Consider the following 23827-nt stretch of genomic DNA (forward strand, 5'->3'; position numbering starts at 1 on the left):
ACTAGGCGAATTAGGGAGTATCATTGTATCCATTTTGTTCATGATGAACCTGACCTTCAAAGAGTTCACTTCCCTGATAATATACAGCTACTAAGTAATAGCACTGAGACTAGGATACCTTCTTGACTCAAGGTCATATTCTATTATGGCATCTCCTTTTTGAGAAAAAACAGTGCTATAGGGCCTCCCTGGTGGCGCAAGGGGTTACATCGTCTTCACTACCATGCTAGCTGACCCACATGGTCCTGCAGACCTCACCTCACCTGCCTGCTGCTCCCCTCAGCAGTGTATTTCAGTCAATCCGCCTGTTCTGCTCCCCACTCTGTCTCTGGTGAATCCTCTCACCCCCCTCACGCCCCGCACCTCTGGCCTACACCCCAGCTCTTGTATGCATAAATAAATAAAATAAATCTTTTTTAAAATAGTGCTATATAATAAAGGCAATACATGATAAACAAAAATAATAAGGGTAGCAATAACAAGAGGCCACTGAACCACTATGGGAAAAGTAATTCCAATTTGGAGAAAGGAAAAATATTGGAGGAGCTCATTAACATTTGAGCTAACCCTGAGGAATTTTAACCCACAGAAAAGTAGGGTATGTTAGAACATAAGTACTGTGTCGGGTCACATATTAAAAGCTCAATAAAGGTTTGTTGAATGAACAATTTCTGTAAGTAGTATCTCCAATCATCTCTGTGTTTGAAGGGAAGATAAAACTGGCAACAGTATAAAGAATGGGTTAGAGAGTAGGGAGCCTTAGAAAGTAAGCTCAGTTAGTGGATGCTAGTAATAATCATGGCTAGAGGGAATGAAAGGCTGGTTTAGCACAGTGGCTGTGGTCAGGGAAAGAAGGAGGCTGCTGGGAGAAGCACCACAAAAGTAGAGCTGATTAGATTCTCAGGGTGAGAGAGGCTTCAAGTCTGGGTGACTGAGAGGGTGATGATACCATTAACTGAGATAGGGAACACAAGAAAAGAAACATGTTTGGGGGAAGATGAGGAGTTTGAAGCTGGTATTCTGGTTTCTCCATTTCCACAATCTACATTTAAGTCAGACCTCCTTGCCAGTCTTAACAGGGACCTAGCTCAGGCAGCAGCTAGGGGTGAATACTCTGGTTTGGTAAGGCCAGAGGAAAAACAGCTATCTGTGAGCCCACAGGGGTCAAGACTGTATTTTCCATCCACCCAAGACTGTAGAGCTTTGTCAGAGATTTCAGGATGACTGAGCTAAGGAAGGAGCATAGCATAAGATGGGGCGGGGGGGATTCAGACTCTGAGATAGGAGATAAAATGATTTAGGTGAGAAGATGCTTAGGAGTAGTAGTGATGATGGGGAACAGATTCTTCCCAGGATCTAGGTGGTCTGAGGATTCTTGATTCTGTGACAATATTGTATACCCAGGCCTAACCACCACTTTGCAGTGGCAGCTTTATACCTACACATTAGATTTAACACCTAATCTGCCAGAGGACTTTGCCTGTGTCACAGCACACATTTGCCACACCCTCTGTAGAACCCTGGTTTTCTAAGGTTCTTTCCACCGGAAGCTATGACAGAAGGAAATGTGTGGGTGGGGAAGGGTAGAGGGTGAGGGGCCCAGGTTCCTGACACAGTCTACACCCAGGGAACGACGAGAAAGCGCCATGTTGAAGTCACTATCGCCACTCAGATCCTTCTTATTCCTGCAGCTGCCCCTGCTAGGGGTGGGGCTGAACTCCAAGGTCTTTGCATCCAGTGGGAATGAAGACATCATAACTGGTGGGAAACCTGGGGCTGGTGAGAAGGGAGGCTGTGGGAAGGGACCTTGTGGAAATGTGGAAACTGCCACTAGACATTACAATGATACAGGCAGAATTTAAGAGTGTTGTGGGGGGGGGGGCAAGGGAATGATTCCTGACCTCATACTGCTCCTTCTTCTGACCACCATTTCTTCTCTTCCCCTCCCCCACTTCATCTTCTCCCCAATCCAGATTTCTTCCCGACCTCTACCCCCACTGGAGCCCATGCTATTTCCACCCTGCCCCTTCCAGTGGTTCAGTGTTTAGTGTTCAATGTTGAGTACATGAACTGCACTTGGAACAGCAGCTCTGAGTCCCAGCCCACCAACCTGACTCTGCATTATTGGTATGAGAAGGGACGAGGGGATTGCACAGGGGAGGGAGAGGAGGTGGTTGGATGAGAGACTATATGGTGACCAAGAAAGAGGGTAGTCAGTACCCCAGGCTCCCTGCTAATTTCTCCTGGGGCAAGTCATAAGTCAGTTCAGAGGAGATGGGGCTGCACCATGGATTTCTGTGGTCCCCAAGTTTACCCCACTGTTGCTCTTCTGTCAAACCTCTCTCCAGGTACCAGAATAATGATGAAGTTCGGGAGTGTGGCCACTACCTAATGTCTAAAGGCATTACTTCTGGCTGCTGGTTTAGAAAAGAAGAAATCGAACTCTATTACACATTTTTCGTCCAGCTCCAGGACCCACAGGATCCCCAGCGCAAGGCCATACAGACACTGAAACTGCAGAATCTGGGTAATTTGGAAAGGTGGTTAACTGTCTGGGGGTATTACAAGGTACTGGAATATTTGGGATGGTTTCTTTTTGCCATCAGGGCAGAAAAGAGGCAATGAGGGACTGGGATGGGGAAGGGGAGGGTCTGGTGCATGATCTTCAGGATCCTGACTTGTCCAGCCAGGACATTGAACACACATGCACACATATCTCCAGTGATCCCCTGGGCTCCTGAGAATCTAACACTTCGCAACCTGAGTGAATCTCAGCTGGAACTAAGCTGGAGCAACAGCTACTTGAACAAATGTTTGGAGCACTTGGTGCAGTATCGGAGTAACCGGGACCAGAGCTGGACCGTGAGTGACTGGACACCTGAGCATAGAAGTCAAGGCCAAGCAAATGGGGATAAAGGATTTAGCCAAATGGGAGGGCCTGTTGTGAAGCTTTTGTTGTATGCCCATTCTCTGCCCTGCTCCAACTCCTTTCCTTGTCATCTCCATCGAGTCTTCATTAAGATTTCTCTCCCATACCCAGAGATAGGCAATTAACACTTAAGAGGATCAGGAGAAGAGGCAATTGACCTAGCCAGTGAAGGGAGTAGGTTTGGCTTGCCAAGTCCAGAGGAAGGGAGGAATGGAAAGAACAAGACGACATGGGTGGGGGGTAGCAGTTTTAATTTCCCCTTCTTTTATAGACATCTATGCTTTTCTTACCCTCTTTCTCCCCAAGGAACAACCAGTGGATCACAGACATAGCCTCTCTCTACCTAGTGTGGATGCACAGAAACTCTACACATTCCGTGTTCAGAGCCGGTTTAATCCGCTCTGTGGAAGCGCTCAGCTTTGGAGCGAATGGAGTCACACAATCCAGTGGGGCAGCAATACTTCAAGGGGTGAGATGGGCCTAATGCATGGCTCTGACCTATGAACCCAGCACTGCAACCTTTCTAGCACCACTGTTGTTTCCTCTAACTCCCTACCCTTAGGCCTCAAAGTTGTTGGTCTAGCTCAGCTCACTTTTCAACCCTAACCCCCAGGAAGCAAGGTCATTCTGAATAGGGTTGAGTCTGAGTGTTGTTGGGGTGGGGGGTGTGGATTGAAAAAGAAGCCAAAGAGTGCTTAAAGGGGAGCATTTCCAGAAGATGGCAAGAAGATGGCTTTGGAGTCAGACAGATCTAGGGTTTAAACCCCACGTCCTTTACATACTATCTCTTTGACCTCGGGCACATTACTAATCTCTTTGATTCTGGTTTGCCTTTTTTTTTTTCCATCTTTGAAATGGTGATAATAATTGTTCCCCTGCTGAGGAATTTTGAGGATTAAGTATGCAGAGGGTGTCTAGCTCAGTGCCTGGCATCAGGTTGGGTCTCTACAAACATTGGCACATATTAGGGGCACTACAAATGCCAGATTCCTTTTCCTTGCTTCTACTCTATAGAAAATCCTTCGCTGTTTGCATCAGAAGCTGTGTTCATCCCCCTTGGCTCCATGGGATTGATTTTTATTAGCCTCATCTTTGTGTACTGCTGGCTGGAACGGTGAGATTTGGGGAAGCCCAGAAAAGTGAGGTGAGGGTGGTGGGGAATAGCAAGAGGGTTACCGGGTCTACAAAGCAGAGGCCAGGACTGTAAGGAAAGAGAGATCACCAAGTGGGCATGGTGACAGATGGAAGCTGCAGACACAAAATACAGAATCACTTTACACCACATGGCAGAACAAGGAGAAGGGTAATCAAAGAACTTAACCCATGTGCTCCTGCTCCCCTTTTCTCCCCCCTCAGGACCATGCCCCGAATTCCTACCCTCAAGAACCTGGAGGATCTGGTTACTGAGTACCACGGCAACTTTTCGGTGAGAACACTGTCATACGCAGACTGCAGTCTGTCAACTGTCAACTGTCTACCAGCAAGACAGAGAATGGGGAGGGAAGCAGAAGCAAGGGGAAGGGGGGGGGGCGCTTCACTGTCAGGATGTGGCCAACTGATGCGGGTATGGGCTAGACAGAGAGACACAGGAGAACTGATTATAGATTGATTGAGGCAGAAGGAAACAGTGGTATTGGGGGCCAGCAGTGTGTGTCTCTTCTGTAATCACAGTGGTTGCTGATGCTGTGACAGCTCCCTTGGCGCACAGCCTAGGCCTTTTACTTCTAGTCCCTAATTGACCTCTGACCCAGAGATCTCTGTCTTTAGGCCTGGAGTGGTGTATCTAAGGGATTGGCGGAGAGTCTGCAGCCAGACTACAGTGAACGGTTCTGTCATGTCAGTGAGATTCCCCCAAAAGGAGGGGCCCTAGGGGATGGTCCTGGAGGCTCTCCCTGCAGCCAGCATAGCCCCTACTGGGCTCCCCCCTGTTATACCCTGAAGCCTGAGCCCTGATACTGACTGTACCCCAGAGTCTTATAGCCCAAATTTGTACTAACTTTCCTCACACACCAGCCTGGGTCCAAATCCACCTTTCCACCCCCCTATCCCTTGACAGATTTTGAATTTTGTGCCCACCTGTAACTGTGCCCTCATTTAGTATTGCCTACTTAACCGCCTGCCCCTTTGCCCTGTACATGATTCTCATCTTCCCTAACCCAGCCCTCCTCTTTATCAAATCCTTTCTCTTTTATCCCTCCCTCTTCCCATCTACCCTCCAATTGTTCCTGAATCAATTCAAAATAAAGTTTCTGTTGATAATCATCAAGAATGTCTATTGTTGGGGTGGGGAGCCAGGGAAATGGGGGAGGCATGGTACTGAGGGTTGGACGTTGTAATAGACTAACACTATGGCAGCGCCAGTACTACTAACTCAGAGGATGACTGTTCTAGAAAGCGACTTTTCTCTCTATGCCTGGTGCTCCTTCCAAGATCCAGTTTAGAGCTAGGTTTACATGTTGCCCCCATCCCAACAAATCTTACAGACCTCATCCAGGTTCATCTCTCCTAACCCTGACTCCACCTTGCATCACACATACCACTTCTGATGTCATAATCCCTCTACTGCTGCCTCAGGCCCCACCCCTAGGGATAGTGGACGGTTACAACTGCCAGTAGCACTCCCCTGTCTGCCCTGTGTGGACTTCTTCAGATACAACCCATCTGCTTCTTCAGTTCACCAATCCTATGGCCCACTTGCCCTCCCCCACAAGACCTCTAGAACACCCTCCTCCTGTATGATTGCTCAATCTTCTCTCTGAAGAGTGACATCTTGACAGCATGTTTATCTTTATCAAACATGGAGGTGAGGGGCATCATAGAGATCTACTCTGTGTGTCAGGCCGGGGAGGTTTGAGGGTGGTAAAGACCACAGGAATGGCATATCAAGGGAAGGGCCATGTGTCCCATCCTTTCTTCTCAGATAATCAGCAATTTCTGGCCAATACCAACTGCTCTGTCCTCCTGTTGCTACATTACACACGCAGTAAATTGGGGTTGGCTAAAAAAGGTGAGGAGTTTGGGGAGGGGGCTAATGGCCAAGGGTCAAAAATAGTGGGGTCACATCCAGACCCCAAACCCTCCTTCTGATAAGAAGATGGTTTCTTGAATCTATTCCGTATAGGATCCCTACCCCCACCCCATTGCTCCCACTCCCAGAGGTGCGAAGGGTGTCTCTGGATTCACCAGAGATAGAATGTGAAACAGAACAGGCAGACTGACTGAAATACACTGCTGAGGGGAGCAGCGGGCGAGACAGGTCTGCTGTGCCATGTGGGTAGCTCCTGACGATAGCTTCACAGTGCTGTGCTTAACCCCTTGCACCACCAGAGAGGCCCCCACTCCCTTTCTCTAGTTGCCCCAGTTATCCTGTGGCCTCCCTCTAGTCACCATCGATTTGTGTGATGAAGCGGGGACAATGAAGATGCTTTTCCTGATCAAGACCCCTTCGGAGTATGCCACCAAATACCTTACGGCTCGAAACACCTACTACGTTTGTAAGATCGAACGTGGGCCACCAGGTAGAGTCTTCGGAGCATTCCCCAGGGATAGAGCAAGACCCTCAAGGTGGATTGTGAATCTTGTCCTTAAAATTGGGCACCCTCAACTAGATGCAAATTGACCATGTCCAGCAGTCTAAGAAAGATCACTTTTTAAAGACTATTGGCTAAGTTCACACATACCATGCCCACCACCTGATCCTAGGGATGGACTTAGTGGGAGGAAAATATGGTACACCACTTCAAGGCAGTGTTGAGTGTTAAGGTCCTGAAATCTTGGAAGGGTGGAGACTGGGTGACAGGACTAGGGATAGTGCACTGCTGTATCCACAGGAACCAGATTGGAAAATGCCTACAAAGCCTTTGTGCCCCTCCTGAAGAATCCCGAACCTGAGCTAACAGGTAAGGTGCATGATGAATGTGGAGAGAAGAGCACAGAGAACACTGCACACAGCTGGGAGGTGGAGAATATAGGGCGGGACTAAGGTATTACAGCAGGTAGGATCACAGGATCTTAAGAAAGAAGGAAGAACATCTAGGTCAAATTTAGGAGGATGTGTTGCTCAAACCAGGCGCAGTGGGCATGTGTCACCTCTCCCCCATCTTCTCGGCCATCTTTTCAGTATATCTCCCTACCACCACCCCATTATTTCCTCTTCCCCTTCATTCTTTTCTCTTGGTGTCTTGGTGTCCCAATTCCCACTGAAAAGGGCAAAGCTTAGGCTCCTTCAGGTCACTCCTCAGCCTAGCTTTAGACCCAGTTACTCCAACTGATCATTTGAATGACAGGAGGAATGAGCATGGCAGGTCTCTAGGCCTTGGATGTGGGAATATTTTTTCCTGGTTCCTAGATGCCTTGCGCACACAGTGTGACTTCCTGGAGCGAAGCCGAATAAAGTTGCTTAGAAGCCAAGAAGCCAAGAAGCTTGCTCAAATTGAATCCTCTATGAACCTTCCAGTAAGACTTCCTAAATGTGGTCTGTCCCAGTACCCACCTTTTCCCACCAGCCAGCCAAAGGTTCATCTACCCTGGCTCTCTGGGCGAATTTCCATTCTAAATCTGACATCGATGCCCGAGGCCTATGCCCAACCTCTCTTGTCCTGCCTTTGGCCCTAGTTGGTAGAAATCATCCCGGAAGCGGCCGCTTATTTTTTTTTTTTTAACTTACTTACTGACCTTTTCCTTTCCCAGTCCAAGTCATCAAGATCTGATGAAGATGGACCCGTTCGCAGGGGACCACCTTATAGGACCAGAGTGGAATTTTACAGGAGGGATAGACATCGTTAACTAAATAAAATGACCAAGTGAGAGCAGTGATACTAGGTATGAAATGACTGGAATTTTATGTGAGCTTCCTTTTTTGAGAAATATTTCTCCCAATATCTGCACCAAGGCATAATGGTGCCCCAAGCACCATGTAGGCCCTCGGAGTGGGTAGGAACGGCAGGAGCACGCACATGGGTGGGGGTGAGGAAGGACTGTGAAGTCTAGTACAATGAGTCTTTAAGGGATGGAGTAGGGGGTGGGGTCTTCTCCAACCAGACTATCTCCCCTAGGGAGGCCTATCAGCCATCTACTCCTGCTGAGGTTAGGTGACTAATCGGCATCTCCCCCACCCCCCAACTCCACCACCTCTCCCAGCCCGGAAATTCCCCCACCCCCCATCTCTCTGCCTCTGGGAAGTCCCTCCTCTGGCTCTTTGCCTCCCCCTCTTCCTCCCCCTTATCCGAGGGGAGCAGGGAGGCAGCAGAAACCAGAGCAGGTTATAGGCATTTATTGAATTTATTCATTTATTGATTTGACACACTTCTCCACTCCAATCTAGCACATGATACAATCTGGGTAGGCCAGGCGCTGACACAGGAAATGATGGGAACCCACAGCAGGAGTGGGGGAGGGGACAATGCAAAGGGGACTGGGGGAGGGGCTGCTTTGGGGGCTGGGGTGGAGGAGCCCCAGATGGCCTCCCTGGCAGGTGCTAGTAAACCTGATCCACATTCCCTTCCATCCCCACTCATTTCTCATACCCTCAGCCAAGCTCCCCAGCTCCCCCTTCCTTGTTCTACCCCTCCCCATTTGCCAACACACACACACACACACACACACACACACACACACACATACTCACATTCACACACACACACATGCATGCACCAACGAGCTTCCACATAACCCCTGTAGTCAGGCAAGGGGAAGAAGGGCAGGGACAGCTGTCAGGGGCCTTGAACAGGGAGGTCTCTGTACCTAACTTTACCACCCTAAATCCTTCCTGCCTCTTTCCCCCCTCCCATCCCCTTCCCAGGCCACAAACTAATTCCAGGCCTCAGGCCTCCGACACACTCTCCCACCATAGCACAAACCCACAGTGATTGGGCCAATGGGAAGGTGTGGCTGCACCCCAACACCACACACTCGCAGGCACAGGTTGACAGAATAGGGGACCTGGCTTAGCTCTTTCCTTAGGGAAACTCCAAGCTAGCTCCACCCAGACCATGTTCTGGTCCACATGAGTGCTCTTCTCCTGGCTTAGTGCTGTTCCCTACTGCTGTTCTCTACCCTCTCCGTGGGCCTGGAGCTCTCTCTCCCACTTCCCCGTTTCCTGAGTACTGTCCGTAGTGTTTGCATCATATCGCTTTGACAAGGCCTTCAGAAAGAAAAAAGCACTCTCCCCATCACTAGCACCTTGCTACTATTAAAAATCTCTATATTTGTGTTTAGAGTTCTTTAAAAGTTCAAAAAAAAGTCTTTCTGTTATCTGCAGCCTTCCAAGGGTGATTTGGCCTGGTGAGCCACTCCAGTGCTCAGACCTTGACCCTTCCAGGTCCCCGCTTCCTCCCCCAACCCTATTGGCTTAAGGGGCCACTGCATAAAAATCCCAGGCTCAACCTAGCCTGGACCAGCTTAGATAAGACTCTACAAAAAGTCCTGCCCCAAAGGCAGGGGTAAGGCCACTGGTGACTTCACATTTCCAACAGCATTGCCCACCCCTGCTACAAGGCCCAGGGGGTAGGAATGGGGGGGGAGTCAAGGATGGCTCCCAAGAGGGGGCCTTACCCCCTAATTGGCACAGTGAGAATAAACCCTCTCCCTTTCTCCCACCCTTTCCCTCCCCCCGCCCCAGTCCCCTTGAGGCAGCTTTCCTTTATAATTTCCTCAACACCCATGTGAACAGACCCCACTCTAGCTCTAAAGTAGGGTCCCAATTCCCGGGGAGGGGTCAAGGGTAAAGAGTGGATTTGGACACGCCTGACTCCACCTCTGAAGCAGGGGCCAAAGCTTCCAGCCATGGCTCAGGGATCTGTGGGAAGAAGAAATGGAGGACAAAGTAAGAGGCTCATCCGGGACATGACAAGTTTCTACCATCAAGGGTCACACTTTGTAAGGATGGGTGCTGCTGGGGGGCCCAGAGGTCCTATCTGGAAAGGAAGCCACTCCACTATGACATCTTCCCTCTAATCCCTGGGATTCTGGCAATTCCTAGTTCTAAATCTCCCCCTTGCTCAGATCATGGGACTAGATGGGCACCCAGGAGTGGGTAGAGGTTGTGAGAGGCTACCGTGATCAAGGGGTGCCATACCTGGCTCAAAGTTGAAGTCCAGTCCCTCGCCCCCATCCATGAGGTCGCTGATAATGTTATCCATGTCACACTCCAGGTTCTCCATATACATATCAAGATCTAGATCCTGAGGCATTCTGTCTTGGCTTGGAGCTTCAGTAGGGGGTGTGAACATGGGAGTCCCCAGGGTCTTGGGGACGGACGCATCCCCCATGACTGGAGGGGGTGTTAGCATAGAAAGGCTGGGAACCAGACCACTTGGGCCTGCAGCCTCTAGGGGCTTGGGACACAGGCCAACTCCTGTGGCTACCTTACTGGAAGAAGGTATCCCTCCCAGCAACAGAAGTGTTGGAGCTTGGGACAGAATTGGATCTACCTGGGTCATGAGGACATCGGCAGGGGGTGGTGGCGTGTCAGAGGTGAGCAGGGCCTCCAGAGACTGGGAGCTTGAGAAGCACCCTTCTGCTGACAGGGGCCCCTCTGCTGGGCTAAAGAGGGAGGTGCTGTAGGTGTGCAAGGGGCCCGGAACCCCAGGATGCTGCAAAGAGAAGCCAGAGAGACTATTCCGAGATAGCAGGGAATGGGAAGATGCAAGATTGAGCCCGTCTAACAGCTCCAGGTCTTCATTAAGGGTAGGGGGGACTCCCCCGGCGTAGCTGCTGACAGAGGCTGGCATTTCCTCCTCTGCCAGCACCTCAGGCTCTGGTCTCATGGGGGAGAGCCGAGTGCTGACAGTGCTAGCATTTGAACTGCTCCGTGGACGGAAGGCGGTCCACACATCGGCTTCCTCACGGCTTCGAGAGCAAGGGCTACCTGACCACTTGGAGAAATGGCCCACAGGACTCTTTGGAGTGGCACCTTCAGGTGGAGCTGGCAGCACGGTTGGTTTCTTCTTGGGGGCCTTGCTGCGGCCACGGAGCAGCTTGCTGCTGCTATCCATGGAGGCTGCCCTGCGGCGGGGTGCCTTGCCACTCTTGCCTCCCTCCGGGTTCAGCATCCACCAAGAGCTCTTGCCGGTGGCTTCGTTGTGAACCTTGATGAATTTGCTGTGCAGGGACAGGTTGTGACGGATCGAGTTCTGGAGGGGACAGAGGCAGCAGGAAAGTGGCATGAGGTGCATGTAGGGGAGGTGAGTAGCCAGCAGTCCCATCTAAAGGGATGCTGGGGGGCCTCCCTGGTGGCACAGGGGTTAAAGACAGTGCTATCAAGCTATAGCCAGCCACTGCCTCAAGAGCTCAATCCCCAGCCAGGGAGCTACCCACATGGTGCAGCAGACCTCTTTTGTCTAACCTGCTGCTCCCCTCAGCAGTGTATTTCAGTAGATCTGCTGTTCTGCTCCCTACTCTGTCTCTGGTGAATCCTCTCACCACCCCCCCCCCAGTACCTCTGGCCAATATCCCAGCTCCTGTATGCATAAATAAATCAATCTAAAAAAAATACAGGGATGCTGGGACACAGAAGGGCATTCCTGGAAAATCAGAGCTAGTTGAATCAAGGGGAAAATGGGCAGGTGCAGGGGCAGGGACTAGGAACAAGGGGGGAGTTGCAAACAGTTCCCACCTAGAGACAAGCTGCGCAGCCTCTGCTCCAGACTTCTCCACACAAGGGTTTGGGAGACAACCTGAATAACAACCTATTGCAGAGGGCCAGGCACCCACCCTGGAAAGGTAGCTCCTAGCAAGCTCCTGGCAAGGTAGTCCCCCCAATCTCTGGGGGAGGTGTCTGGGGTGGGCGGGCATGGGGGAGATGTGCTCCCAGCTCAGGTAGGAAAGAGCACTCCACAGCTCCACCCTGTTCCTTGAGTGCATGCTTGGGTAGAGTTTACAGGACAGGGCAGAACACCAACCCAGAACTGACCCACCCTGTCCTGAGCCAGTTCTCTGACTAGGTGGGGGGCCTGGAAGCTCAGCCTGACTGCTGCTCCATTCCTCCCAGGGCACTCGGGACCCAGATCTCTGTAAAATTTAAAGATTCCTTTAAAAAAAACTTTTTTTTTTTTCCTGGGCCTTCCTGATAGCACAGGGGTTAAAGTCGCAGCACTATGAAGCTATCTGCAGCCACTGTGGCATGAGTTTGATCCCCAGCCAGGGAGCTAACCCACATGGCACAGCAGACCTCTCCTGTCTCTCCCACTGCTCCCCTCAGCAGTGTATTTCTGTAGATCCACCTGTTCTGCTCCCCATACTGTCTCTGGTGAATCCTCTCTCACACCCCCCACCCCTGCATCTCTGGCCCACACCCCAGTTCTTGTATGCATAAATAAAAATAAATCTTTAAAAGAAAAAAAAAAACTTTTTTTAAGATTTCTCTCAATTTGAGGACATAGGTCCTTCACTGTCCTTAACATTCAGGCCAGGTTTCTTACTGTGCCACAAACACAAAAGGCACATTTCTCCTTCCCTCCTTGTTCTGGGAAGGCTCCCCTTCCCTAAAGTCTACAGTTTATCAAGATCAAGTTTAAGTCCCTGCTCTTTCATAAGGTGGTTTGACTCTTGCAGCCAAATTTCTTACACAGTATTTTCAATCTGTTCTACAAAATTTTATCGAACCTATATTGTGTTGTTTATAGTTTTTGATTAGTCTCACTAAATGGAAGTGCCAAGGACATGGATCACGTTGTCCAGCTGGGCAGTCCCCAACAGTGAGTGCCCCTCAGAGTGCCAAGTTCCCAGCACGTACTCAAGCTGCCGGTACAGAAGCTATACTATTTGTTGCCTGATTGGTGGGTGAGCCCTGGGTGATGGTGGTGAGGCTTCCCTTGAAGGTCTGTTGGTTCCTGAGTGCCTTAGATATTGTTCTCCCTTCTTCCCTGGCTGTTAATATTTTGTAAGAGAGAAGTTTTTTCCAGGGGTACAAGTTGCTGAGACTGGCAGCTTCTTGAGCCCTCAGAGCAGCTTATTTCTCCTGGTTTCCCCAGGCTAGTCACACCATCCTTTTGTGTTTCTTCCCTTCCACCCCCAACCTCCCTTGTCCTCCCTACCCCTTTCCCCTACTTCTCAAGAATTTGTGCACAAAGATCTCTAACCTTAGGGGCATTTGACCTCCCAGATGGAGCTTAGTGTTTAGAAAATAGGGTGGAGCCCAGAAGGGCTGGAGCAAATAGGAGCTGAGGTTCTGAAGAGTTCGAAGTCTCTTTCATGTTCTGACTGGTGCTCTAGATAGAGACCTTTTGCCTAGGGAAAGATGCTTAGGAGCTTCTAGTTCCAGGGTTCTTTAGCTTGGACAACTCCATGTTTGCCTGGGACCCTGCAGTAATGGCACTTCCAATTACTATGGCTGCATGGACACTCCTAGTTCCTTCAAGGAACTAGTTACTAAGGACCACAGTGACTTCTGGTACCATGGTTCTCCCCCTTTTCATCCTCTAACTCTGGGTCTACCAGGAAGGCCCATTCCTTGCCCTGCTACACAGTACCCATGAGGTCCATTTGTTCATCTCTTTTTTAGGTCTCAGAACATGTACAACCTCCTCTTTGGAAAGGTCAGCTCTCAAGAAGCTCATAATTACCCATTATAAGAGGATGACTGCTAATTGATTCCCATGCCACCTAAATTGGCTTTTTTTTTTTTTGGTTCTAAGTGAGTGTGCCGCCCCCTGGTGGGGTGGGAGGAACCCTGGCATATCACCAGGCTTCCCCCTTGGAGTGGGGGACCAGGGAATGAGACCCTTGGCGGACCCAGGGTCTACTTGATTTGGCTTTGCCATCATTCCAGAGAAGAGAATCTGGCAGCACAACTTCAGAAAGAGCATATGATTTATAGTTAGACCCGAGTTCAAGTCCTTATTCTACTATCAGGAGAGTTTCCTAGCCTTTCTCTACCTTATGTAAAATGCGGAATCTCAGAATTGCCGTGAAGATTAATAAAATTAAAAAGGGAAAAACTACTTTGTAGACTAAAAAAAGTCCCATATATGTGTAAATTATAAGGAGGGGACGATACTCTTACAGCATAAATAACAACTCCGGAAAATGAACTTAAGGGAAAAGAAAAACAGCTGTGTAGGCTGCTTCCAAGGAGGGGATCTCTTTATGAACAGAGATGGTGGTGTGGCAGTCTACCCAGAAATAGTGCCAAGGGTCTCTCAGTCAGCTGTCCTGTTTTCTGTTCTGCCCAACCCCTAGGGACACTGCAGATCTTATCCCTGGGTTTCTTATGCCTAGGGGATGACCCACTGTTCATTCAACCTTCTGGACTTCCTTGTTTGCTGACCTCACCACTTATGGAGAGTACAAGACATCAATAGGAGTTAAGCCTCCCCAATCTTGTGATTAGAGCAATTTGTGAGATCTTTTCTCAGTTTCTTCATGGGAGACCAAAGGCACTGCCAACCTGTGCTCTAACGTCTATCTATTTTCCTCATGACTAATGTTCCTCAACAATAAATGAAGACGTTCCCAAATTTGGGTAGTCCCTTATGAGGAGGGAGTTTCTTGGTATTATCTGGTAAAATTGAGACAGGTACCAGCTAAAACCCCTCTTCCCTCCTTAGTGTGTAAGATCAGCTGCCTTACCACATAAATATCCCATAAAAGGAAAGAAACCAACCTTTTGCCTCTTCACTCCCTCTTCTCAGGTAGTGAGCAGTTCCAGAACAGTACCTCACACTGAGGTTTTGGAAGGCAAGCAGGGAATCCAAGTAATCCCACAGGAATGGGAGAAAAGGTGTTGGGGTGGGAGGTGGGGGAGGAGGGTAGGCTAGGTTCATGTGGGGGAATCCACACAGTTCCTGCTGTACATAGGATAAAGACTTCTCTGTGGGAATAAGTGTTTGGGGTGGCCCAAGCCAAAGTGCTGGAAGTGTTGAGCAGTGAGCAGAGAATTAAAATTTCTCCAAGGCAAGGACAGTGTCTTATTCATCTGTGATCCTTCAGCATCAAGCATTGAGCCTGGTATATACTATGTTCTAAGTAAATGTTTGTCTAATTGACCATTGAAGGTGGATATCTGGGTTGGGGCTGTTAAAGGGGCCCCAGAGTAGAAGTAAGGAGGTTAGGGGGCCCAAGGGCATACAGTTTTGGGACTGTGGTAAGGGGTCATAGTTACCTTCCATCCTGCTGAGCTGTTGCTGTCACCCTTGTCCTTGAAGTAGGGCACAGTGCGGACCATCCACTCATAGATCTGGGCCAGTGTCAGTCGCTTCTCCGGGGCGCTTTCAATGGCCTGGCTGATGAGTTCTGCATATGACTGATTTCCCCAGGCATTCCGGCGGGAGCCTCCCTTCCGAGGACCTGTTACAGCTCCTAGGATCGCGGGCTGGGGGCCCCCTGCCGGCTCTGGAAGCCGAGAGGGCAACAGGATCGGCTCCGAGCGCCCCTCCGGGTGTACCTTCTCTCCCAGACCTGGCTCCACCTCGGGCGGTTCGGAGGGCTCGGTAGCGAGCTCAGGTCGGGGAAGGGGCCAGGTGCAGGAGCGGGGACGGCTCTGGGGTTCGAAGTCGGGGTCGAGGTCTATGATCGCGTCAGCCTCTGTGGCTGAATTCTCATTCCCTGGATCCATACGTGGAGTTGGACCTCCGCCGCTCAGCGTTCAGAGGAGCCTGCCACAGTCCCTCACGATGCCTCCCCCGAGGGGGGAAGCACTGAGGGCCAGGAGGCACATTCCTGCCAGTCTTCAGAAAGTCGAGAACTCCCCCACTCCGCGCGCTCCGGGGCACTAGCCCCCTAGCTGTTCCTTCCACACACAGTTCTCTGATCCTCTTCTCGACTACAGCCTGCAGCCTCAGAGCTCTTTCCGAGACACCACCTGTAACCTCCGCCTAGCGAAGACACTTTTTCTCCAACCTCTCACTCAGCTTCCTGCTCTTTTAAACCAGAGGTACCGTATCCTCTCAAATATTGCGCTCCCATCCCCGAAAGTCTCTTTAGCCGCAGTTCCCTCCGCCTTTTAAGTTGCTGCCCCCCGGACACTCCTCCTAAATTTCCTCCACCCGGATCACTGCCCTCCCCCACGCCCCGCTCCCCGCGTCACTTGCCCCTCCCCTGGCTCCCCCTCCCCCCCGCCTCTTCCCTTCTCTCCACTCTTAATAGGGTCCACTTCTCCGCCACCCCAGTCTCTCTTACTCCTGCACTGATTCCCCGATCAAACCCCCCCACCCCCCGCCCCCCGGGTTTCCCTTTTGTTTTGCTCCAAGCAGCAGCCCCCGCCTGACGTCTCTGTTTACCACTCGCTGGGGCAGCCATCTGCGCACGCGCTTGAAGAGCCAGCTGGGAAATCGAGTTCTTTGGTAGTGCCACCCTGGTCAGGCTTGCGGACTACATTTCCCGTCCTCCCTCGCGGCCAGGAGCCAGATAAAGAGCGGCAGGAAAGCGGCGTGGCAGGATATAAGGAGGTGGAACTTTAATTATTAGAGGTCGTCGCGGACTTTTTCTTTTCTTTAAAAATCATTTCCCACCTTTCCCTCCATCCTGCCTCCTCCCTTGTGTTTTGAGGTCGCCTAGGTGACCGTGCCAGACCTTTCAGTTCGGAGAGTGCAAAAGGGACAAATGCGGTCTCTACACGAAGCAGAAAACCATTAAGCAAGAAGCAAATAACTGACTAGAAAATGGGTTCTATCCCTATTGGGGACTTGGGTGGAGGACTGTGTAACAGAAATGGTGAGCTAATGATAGTATCTCTCCCCTCCAACCCCCTCATCTCCCAACCTCCAACCCCACTCCCCACCACCCCTGCCCTTCACCTCTCCACATGCAGTTCATACTGACAGTGCGGTTGCTGACCACTTTTCTCCACTGGCTATTCTGGCTTTCCCCTTAAATGTTGATGTTCTCCAGGTTCCCATCTTCCTGGGCTTCGCTTCTCAATCTCAATAGGTCCCAAGTCGAACTCATTAATATTTCTTCCTTCACCCACTCCCCTATCCTCTGGCTATCCTTATCTCTGAATTTGGTTAATGGTTGTCCCTGTCTACAAGCTAGTGTCCCAAGCTAGACTTGCCCGTCACCTTTTCATCTCCATAACTTCCTACATCCAAATTCCAGTTCAAGACCTTATTTATCACTGGATTAAGCTGCGATATCATCTTAATTGGATCTCCTGTCATCAGTCTTTCCCCTATTACACTTTATGTTCCCTGCTGCCATTAAACTTACCTTTCTAAGAAACACTCAAGATGATAACAGCTAACACAGAGCACTTATTATGTGTGAGGCAGTGTGCTGATTGCTCCACATACATCGGTTCACTTATTCCTCAAATCAATTACCCTGTGAGGTAAATACCACTACTCTCACCATGTTACAGATGGAGACACTGATGCTCAGGGATTTAGTGACTTGCCCAAAGTCACAAACTAGGGGGCAGGATCATTTACATGTGATCATAAAATTTCTTTGCTTAAAATTTCCTTTTTTAAAAAAAAATATTTATTTATGCATACAAGAGCTGGGGTACAGGCCAGAGGTGTGGGGGGTGAGAGGATTCACCAGAGATAGAGTGGGGAACAGAACAGGCAGAATGACTGAAATACACTGCTGAGGGGAGCAGCGGACGAGACAGGAGAGGTCTGTGGCGCCATGTGGGTTGCTCTGCTGCCGGCAGGGATCTAACCAGTACTGCAGAGGCTGCGGAAAGCTTCACAGCGCTGTGCTCAACCCCCTGCACCACCAGGGAGGACCTTAAAATTTCTCCCCAGTGGTGCAGCGGTTGAGCGCTGGGTTGCGAAGCTGCCTGCAGCCTCTACAGCGCCGGGTAGATCCCCGGCTGCTCCGCGGCCACCAGAGGAGGGTCCCACATGGCGCACAGACCTCTCCTGCCACCCGCTGCTCCCCTCATCAGTGTACTTCATCAGTCTGCCTGTTCTGCTCCCCACTCTGGCTCTGGTGAATTCTCTCACCCTCCCGCGCCTCTGACTGTACCCAGTGCTTAAATGAATGAATGAATGAATGAATGAATAAATAAATCTTAAAAAATTTTTTAAAAAATTCCTTTGATTTCCCCCCTTTGCATATGTGATAAAGTTCTCACTCCCTAACAGGCATAAAATTTTCTTCAGATTCAGGTCACTTCTCACCTTTTCTGTTCATCTTTCACTGGGCACACTAAGTTCCAACTCTTTCAGACTCTTTCCCAGAAATGTAATACTATTTTATACCTTTCCCTGCACATCCAGGGGTGTCCTCTCTTTGATCAACCCCTCCCCAAGTCTCACATTCTGGAAGACTCCTATTCACCTCCCCCTTTCTCCCTCAAGTTCAGTTAGTTTTCCCTTTTTTTGTACAGGTTTGTACAGCACTTTGTACAGGTTTATGTTATACAGACCCTCCCCAACCCCTCAACTTGTGATGAGATTACATCCCAATAAACCCAAATACGCTGAAACTATCAGAAGGTGAAAGTGCTAACTGGGAGTTCTGGCTAGCTTCTGCTGTGCTCTCTCTCTCTCACAAGTGTATTATTTCATACTGAATGCATATAGTTTTCACGCCATCGTAAAGTCAAAAAATCCTAAGTTGAACCATTATAAGTCAAGGACTGTCTATATGGCATAAGCCATATTGTATTGTAATTATTGGTTTCTCTTCCACTAAACTGAACTCCTTGAAGGTAGGGGCAAGTTTTATGTATCTCTGTGGCTCCAGTTGGGGTCATATAGTAGACATTCAATAAATGTTGGTCAAATGGATGGGAATAGAATGACATCACACTTGTACATTTGACAATTTTTAAATAAATGTATCATATATATTATCTGCCTAGCCATGTCCTAATTTTCCTGTTAGACAGCAAGATCCTAGGGGCAGAGATTGTAATTTAACTTCTCTGTATGGCACCTTGCAGTGTACTGTGTACTTTGTTGCTTGATATATGCTCTGTGATGACCAGGCTCTCCTGTCAGGAAGGAGAGATAGCCACACTACCTGGGATTTTTCATAGGTGGCAGCACATGGGACCTTCAGAGTGGTATTTGCCTGCTCAAGGTAACATGACCATTTTGGCTCTACATATTTCTGCCTCTTTCTAATCCAATATGCATTTGTCCTACCTCTGTCATGTACAGGGTAAACAGAAAAGCACTTATTCCTGCCTGAGGTCTTGACTAGATAGATGGATCATAGTGGCTCACAATGCCTGCAAACATTCCTGCATCTGGAGTACTGGGAGTACTGGAGTACTGGGTATTTAGTGCTGCGTGGGTTGTGTATTTGATAAAGGAGAGAGCCTGGTGGGCACTAGGTCACAGGGAGATCTCTTCTAACTGAAACAAGGTATGGTGGCAGATCATGTAGAGCTGCTGAGACAGGGAAATGCTTGGGTGGGGCAGGCATCTGCCCTGGCTTGAGTTATATAATATCTTACATTGTCTCCCTTTGTGCATTTGTTTGAAAAGGTCCACCTCTCCACCAACTCATATCCATCACCTTCTTAAATTTCTATTTCAAAGCTCAAAACTTATGTGCTCTTGGAAACTTTACCCAACTAGCTCAACCTGACAGATCACTTACCTACTTTGTATCTCCTGAACCTTTGTGAACTCAGTTTGTATTCTTTAATTTCTATTTTAAAAGGATTTATTTTATTTATTTATGCATACAAGAACTGGGGTGTAGGCCAGGGGTACTGGGGGTGGGGTGTGTGTGAGAGGATTCACCAGAGACAGAGTGGGGAGCAGACTGGGCAGATCCACTGAAATATACTGCTGAGGAGAGCAGCCAGCAAGACAGGAAAGGTCTGCCGCACCATGTGGGTCAGCTCCCTGGCCAGGGGCTCAAACTCAAACATGTGCTGCAGTGGCTGCCTCTAGCTTCATAGTTCTGAGACTTAACCCCTTGAGCCACCAGGGAAGCCCCTGTATTCTTTAATTTCTGCTTGTGGTTACATGGCTTTTTGTTTCATGAGGGCATATTGTCTCCCCAATTAGGTTATAGACTGCGATCAATCAACAAATGCTTATTGAGCCCTTACTGTTAAGATGAGAATATACTGGGCCTCCCTGGTGGTGCAAGGGGTTAAGTCACAGAACTATGAAGCTGTCCGCAGCCACTGCAGCATGAGTTGATACCCCACATGGTGCAGCAGACTTCTCCTGTCTCGCCTGCTGCTCCCCTCAGCAGTGTATTTCAGTCAGTTCGCCTGTTCCACTCCCCACTCTGTCTCTGGTGAATCCTCTCACCCTCCCGCACCTCTGGCCTGTACCCCAGTTCTTGTATGCATAAATAAATAAATCTTTAAAAAAAAAGATTTGAATATACCTTGAAACCCTGCTAAGTGAAGAACGATTGTAAATGATTGGACCCAATCATTAGGAAGCTGGGTTAAAAATCAGTGGAATGGTGAAAAAACACCAGGACTTTTTACGTTTCTAGAGAGGTCAGGGTTATTCCCCTTATTGCTGTGGGAGTATTAGAATATACATTAGTCAAGAGACCATTAGCAAGATGGCCTTGGAAAATAGAAGAGACATTGGTCAGGAAAGAGGACTAAAAGGAGCCTCCCAGAAAACCACTGTTGTCATAAAGTATGAACAGATATGGCAAGATATGGGGAGCCATAGCCCTTTTCCCCAGTTTTAACCCCAGAGTTTATTATCTCAAATGGCTCCCCATTCACCACCATTTTTTCGTCTCTTGAAGGTCACAGGGGTTTGGCTCTCTGTCTCTTTCACTGCTGCCACCACCTACTCTTCTACTGGGTGCCACCCCCAACCCCCAAGCCTGCTACCAAAATGGCTTTATTCATTTGAATCAAGATAGACATTTCCCCTACTTCTTTCTTACCCTGCCCAGCTCTGAAAAAAACACACAACCCCCACCTAGCATTTGTATAGGATTTTTGTTAGTAACTGCAGAGAGAGATGCAGGTTAACAAAAATAACAAGGAAGTTTGAGGAATCTCATAAAGTACCACCTCTACTTGTCCCTGGTCTCCACAGATGTGTGTGGAATACATGTATTTTTGGTAGCACTTTTCTCTAAGTCCTTCTTTATATGTTTCTGTGAAAGATTTCTAGACCTTCTCTTAGAAGCCAGTACCACCCTTGCATTCTGTTGTTTTTCAAACAATATTTTTATTTAATAACCCTTTCTTAAGGGTTTACTGTTTTCCAGACACCAAGTTAGGTGTTCTTTCAAAAGTTGCTCCCCAGACTAAAGTCCTCAGGATTAGCCTCAAGTATATTTGAATTGGCATCACCACTAACTTCGAGGCAATTTTCAGTCCCTTTTGGACCCTGGAAGTCAGTCCAGTGCAGTGAAAAGAGCACTAGATTGAATTGGGAACTCTGAGTTCTTGTTCTGGTTCTGTCACTAACTAGTTGAGTGACGATGACAATTATACTGCTATCAAAAAGTAGCATATATTATATATATATATTTGAAAGATTTATTTATTTATACAAGCACTGGGTACAGTCAGAAGTGCGGAAGGGTGAGAGAATTCACCAGAGCCAGAGCGGGGAGCAGAGCAGGCAGAAGGACTGAAGTACACTGCTGAGGGGAGCAGCGGGCGGCAGGAGAGGTCTGTGCATCATGTGGGACCCTCACCCGGCGGCCGGGGATCGAACCAGTGCTGCAGAGGCTACAAGCAGCTTCGCAATCCAGCGCTCAACCGCTGCGCCACTGGGGAGGCCCTATTATATTTTTTAACATTTTTTTTTTATTTATGCATAGAAGAACTGGGGTATAGGACAGCGATGGGGGGGGTGAGAGGATTCACCACAGACAGAGTGGGGAACAGAAAAGGCAGACTGCCTGAAATACACTGCTGAGGGGAGCAGCGGGCGAGTCAGGAGAGGTCTGCTGTGCCATGTGGGTGCTGCAATGGCAGCCAATAGCTTGATAGTGCTGTGTCTTTAAATCCTGTGCCACCAGGGAGGCCCCCGCATATATTGAATTTTTATTATGCATTAGGCACTGTGACAAGTGTGTTATATGGATTATCAGATATAATGCACACAATAAGCATGTATGTTAAATGTTATTACTATTTTCATCTCACAGGGGAAAATGAGACTTAGAAGGGTAAGGGGATCTACTTGAGGATTGGAGTTAATAGATAGTAGAGCAAAAGTCCAAATCCAGGCAGTCTGACTCCAGAGCCTTATACAAGTCAGCTCACCTCTTCTGGCCTTGGTTTCTTCTGTTGTAAAATGAAAATCTGTTAGAGGATAGTTAGTTTTTCCTAGCTCTAAAATTCTGTTTCCTGTGATCTTCAATGTGGGCACTTGACCTCAGGTTGTCTTTTTGACCTGAGGTTACCCTGAGCTTGCACTTCACATCACACATATTTGGTCCTGGTCCCCTGTAGGAATAAGGTCCACAAGCTTCATTGCTCAGGTTTGGGGCTCACTTGAACTAACCTTAGAGCTTCCTCTTTTATTATTCCTGTAGACCTCTATATTTCCAACCTTTGAAAGTCCCCTGACATGGTATTCATCAGGGTTATTCAAAGAGTTCCCAATACACAAAAACATGCTTATGTTTTAAAGTTATGTAAAAAGAGCAGTGTAATACCTTATATACTATCTGCTCATAATTTTGTTCAAAATACATTGAGAAAAGATAGGAAGAAATTTCCAAAAGTGCTCACAGTGGTCATCTTTTTACTTTCTTATAGTCTTCCAATTTACTATGAATATATATATATATATCATATAATATCTATCTATATATCACTGAATATATAAATGGGGGAAATGCTTTATATTTTTTCCCTTTCTGTGAGGGTTTGAGGCACTTTGCCAAAAAAAAGTACAAATGTAAAATGATTATAGAAATGGAGCATCAGAGGCATGGAAAAGAAGAGGTAGCTAATGTGCCATGACTGAACATTAAATTACCTTTTTGCAAAACGAGGGGGGAAGGGGAAAACACTTTAAATTACAGAATTCTTGTCATCAGAAAGACACATAGCAACTCAAGAGACAGAGATTTTCTGTGACCAAATTCCTTCCCCTTCCCCGGCCCCAAGTTGTAAAGATGGGGTTGCAGAAAGCAAAATTTTTGAAAAAACGAAACACTCGTAATCCCATTGCTTTCATACAATTTTCATCTTTGCCTATCAGATTTCAGTTCTTATCCACAGACACAAATAATTTTACAAGGTTGCAATTAAAGTCTAATATACCATTTTGTGTTCTGCTTTGTTCAATGAACATATCATAAACATGTTTTCATAGACTTCCAGAATTATAATTTTTAACAGCTACATAATGGTCCATTGCTGGCATTAAATTCCATAAGAAATTTCTCTTGTGGGATTAACATAAGTGACAATGGCCTCAGTAACAGTTTCATAACACACACAGAGAGATTTTCATATTGCTTTCTTATAACTACCCTGGCTAAAATCCAAGGGTGTAACATTCAAGCGTTTCTGTAGGGGCTGAGCTAATACAGTTCAGGCATGTAACCTTCTGGTACTCTAACTTGATCTGAGGACACAACTTAAAATGCCACCTAAAGGAGTGGATGGATAGAATGTCCCTTACAATGTATTCCATAAATATCTCCTCACATCCAGGCTTTTGACAGGACCTCAGTGGCTGACCACGCTTATTCTCTGGTGAAGGCCTGAAGTGTTGGTATGCTCTGTTGTTGACTGAGGCAGCATCCATATGTTTTGGAAGCCAGAATAACAGGTGGTTGGATGACAGGGTTAACATTCTGTCTTGAAAGTTGAGAAGCCCTACCAGTATTGTTGCCCGCATGGATGTTTACCTCACATCCCCTAGAGGCAAGGTACAGGTAAAGTCAAACTCTTAGGAAATAGCTTTTAGATACGAATTCCATACCACAGAGGAGGGATTTTTGATCTGAACCATCTTCAAAGTTTATAACCAGTCAGGTGGCCTGGACATGAGAAGTTTCGAAATTATTCCAGTGGGCCCATTGGTTTTAGGAGCTCTA

The 23827-nt window shown here is 48.2% G+C and overlaps 3 protein-coding genes across 3 annotated transcripts; 2 read left to right on the forward strand and 1 right to left on the reverse strand.

Annotated features, from left to right (window-relative positions):
• Window positions 1-1635: 1635 nt before the first annotated feature.
• Window positions 1636-5175, forward strand: IL2RG (interleukin 2 receptor subunit gamma). Its single transcript, XM_037513038.1, has 8 exons — window positions 1636-1761; window positions 1974-2127; window positions 2349-2527; window positions 2723-2862; window positions 3236-3398; window positions 3944-4043; window positions 4286-4355; window positions 4697-5175. The coding sequence occupies exons 1-8, from the start codon at window positions 1647-1649 to the stop codon at window positions 4880-4882; spliced, it is 1107 nt and encodes a 368-aa protein (XP_037368935.1). The 5' UTR covers window positions 1636-1646; the 3' UTR covers window positions 4883-5175.
• Window positions 5176-5491: 316 nt separating this feature from the next.
• CUNHXorf65 (chromosome unknown CXorf65 homolog) lies at window positions 5492-7761 on the forward strand. The gene is made up of 6 exons (XM_037513039.1): window positions 5492-5732; window positions 5850-5936; window positions 6313-6447; window positions 6760-6828; window positions 7278-7384; window positions 7619-7761. The coding sequence occupies exons 1-6, from the start codon at window positions 5708-5710 to the stop codon at window positions 7712-7714; spliced, it is 519 nt and encodes a 172-aa protein (XP_037368936.1). The 5' UTR covers window positions 5492-5707; the 3' UTR covers window positions 7715-7761.
• Window positions 7762-9530: 1769 nt separating this feature from the next.
• Window positions 9531-15910, reverse strand: FOXO4 (forkhead box O4). The gene is made up of 3 exons (XM_037512288.1): window positions 15030-15910; window positions 10005-11061; window positions 9531-9725 (listed from the first exon to the last, which is right to left on the reverse strand). Exons 1-3 carry the CDS (start codon window positions 15480-15482, stop codon window positions 9718-9720), a joined length of 1518 nt encoding a protein of 505 aa, XP_037368185.1. The 5' UTR covers window positions 15483-15910; the 3' UTR covers window positions 9531-9717.
• Between the last annotated feature and the right edge of the window lie 7917 nt (window positions 15911-23827).

The sequence above is a fragment of the Talpa occidentalis genome, unplaced genomic scaffold, assembly GCF_014898055.3.
Source record: "Talpa occidentalis isolate TD23 unplaced genomic scaffold, MPIMG_talOcc4v2.1 talOcc4.15, whole genome shotgun sequence".
Classification (NCBI taxonomy): domain Eukaryota; kingdom Metazoa; phylum Chordata; class Mammalia; order Eulipotyphla; family Talpidae; genus Talpa; species Talpa occidentalis.

Coding starts and splice junctions, on each gene's coding strand:
- IL2RG (XM_037513038.1), top strand. CDS start 1,647: ATGTTGAAGTCACTATCGCCACTCAGATCCTTCTTATTCCTGCAGCTG. Junction 2,528..2,722: donor ACTGAAACTGCAGAATCTGG/GTAATTTGGAAA, acceptor ACATATCTCCAG/TGATCCCCTGGGCTCCTGAG. Junction 3,399..3,943: donor GGGCAGCAATACTTCAAGGG/GTGAGATGGGCC, acceptor TCTACTCTATAG/AAAATCCTTCGCTGTTTGCA.
- FOXO4 (XM_037512288.1), bottom strand. CDS start 15,482: ATGGATCCAGGGAATGAGAATTCAGCCACAGAGGCTGACGCGATCATA. Junction 11,062..15,029: donor ACAGCTCAGCAGGATGGAAG/GTAACTATGACC, acceptor TGTCCCCTCCAG/AACTCGATCCGTCACAACCT.
- CUNHXorf65 (XM_037513039.1), top strand. CDS start 5,708: ATGTTTATCTTTATCAAACATGGAG. Junction 5,733..5,849: donor TATCTTTATCAAACATGGAG/GTGAGGGGCATC, acceptor CTTTCTTCTCAG/ATAATCAGCAATTTCTGGCC. Junction 5,937..6,312: donor ATTGGGGTTGGCTAAAAAAG/GTGAGGAGTTTG, acceptor GCCTCCCTCTAG/TCACCATCGATTTGTGTGAT.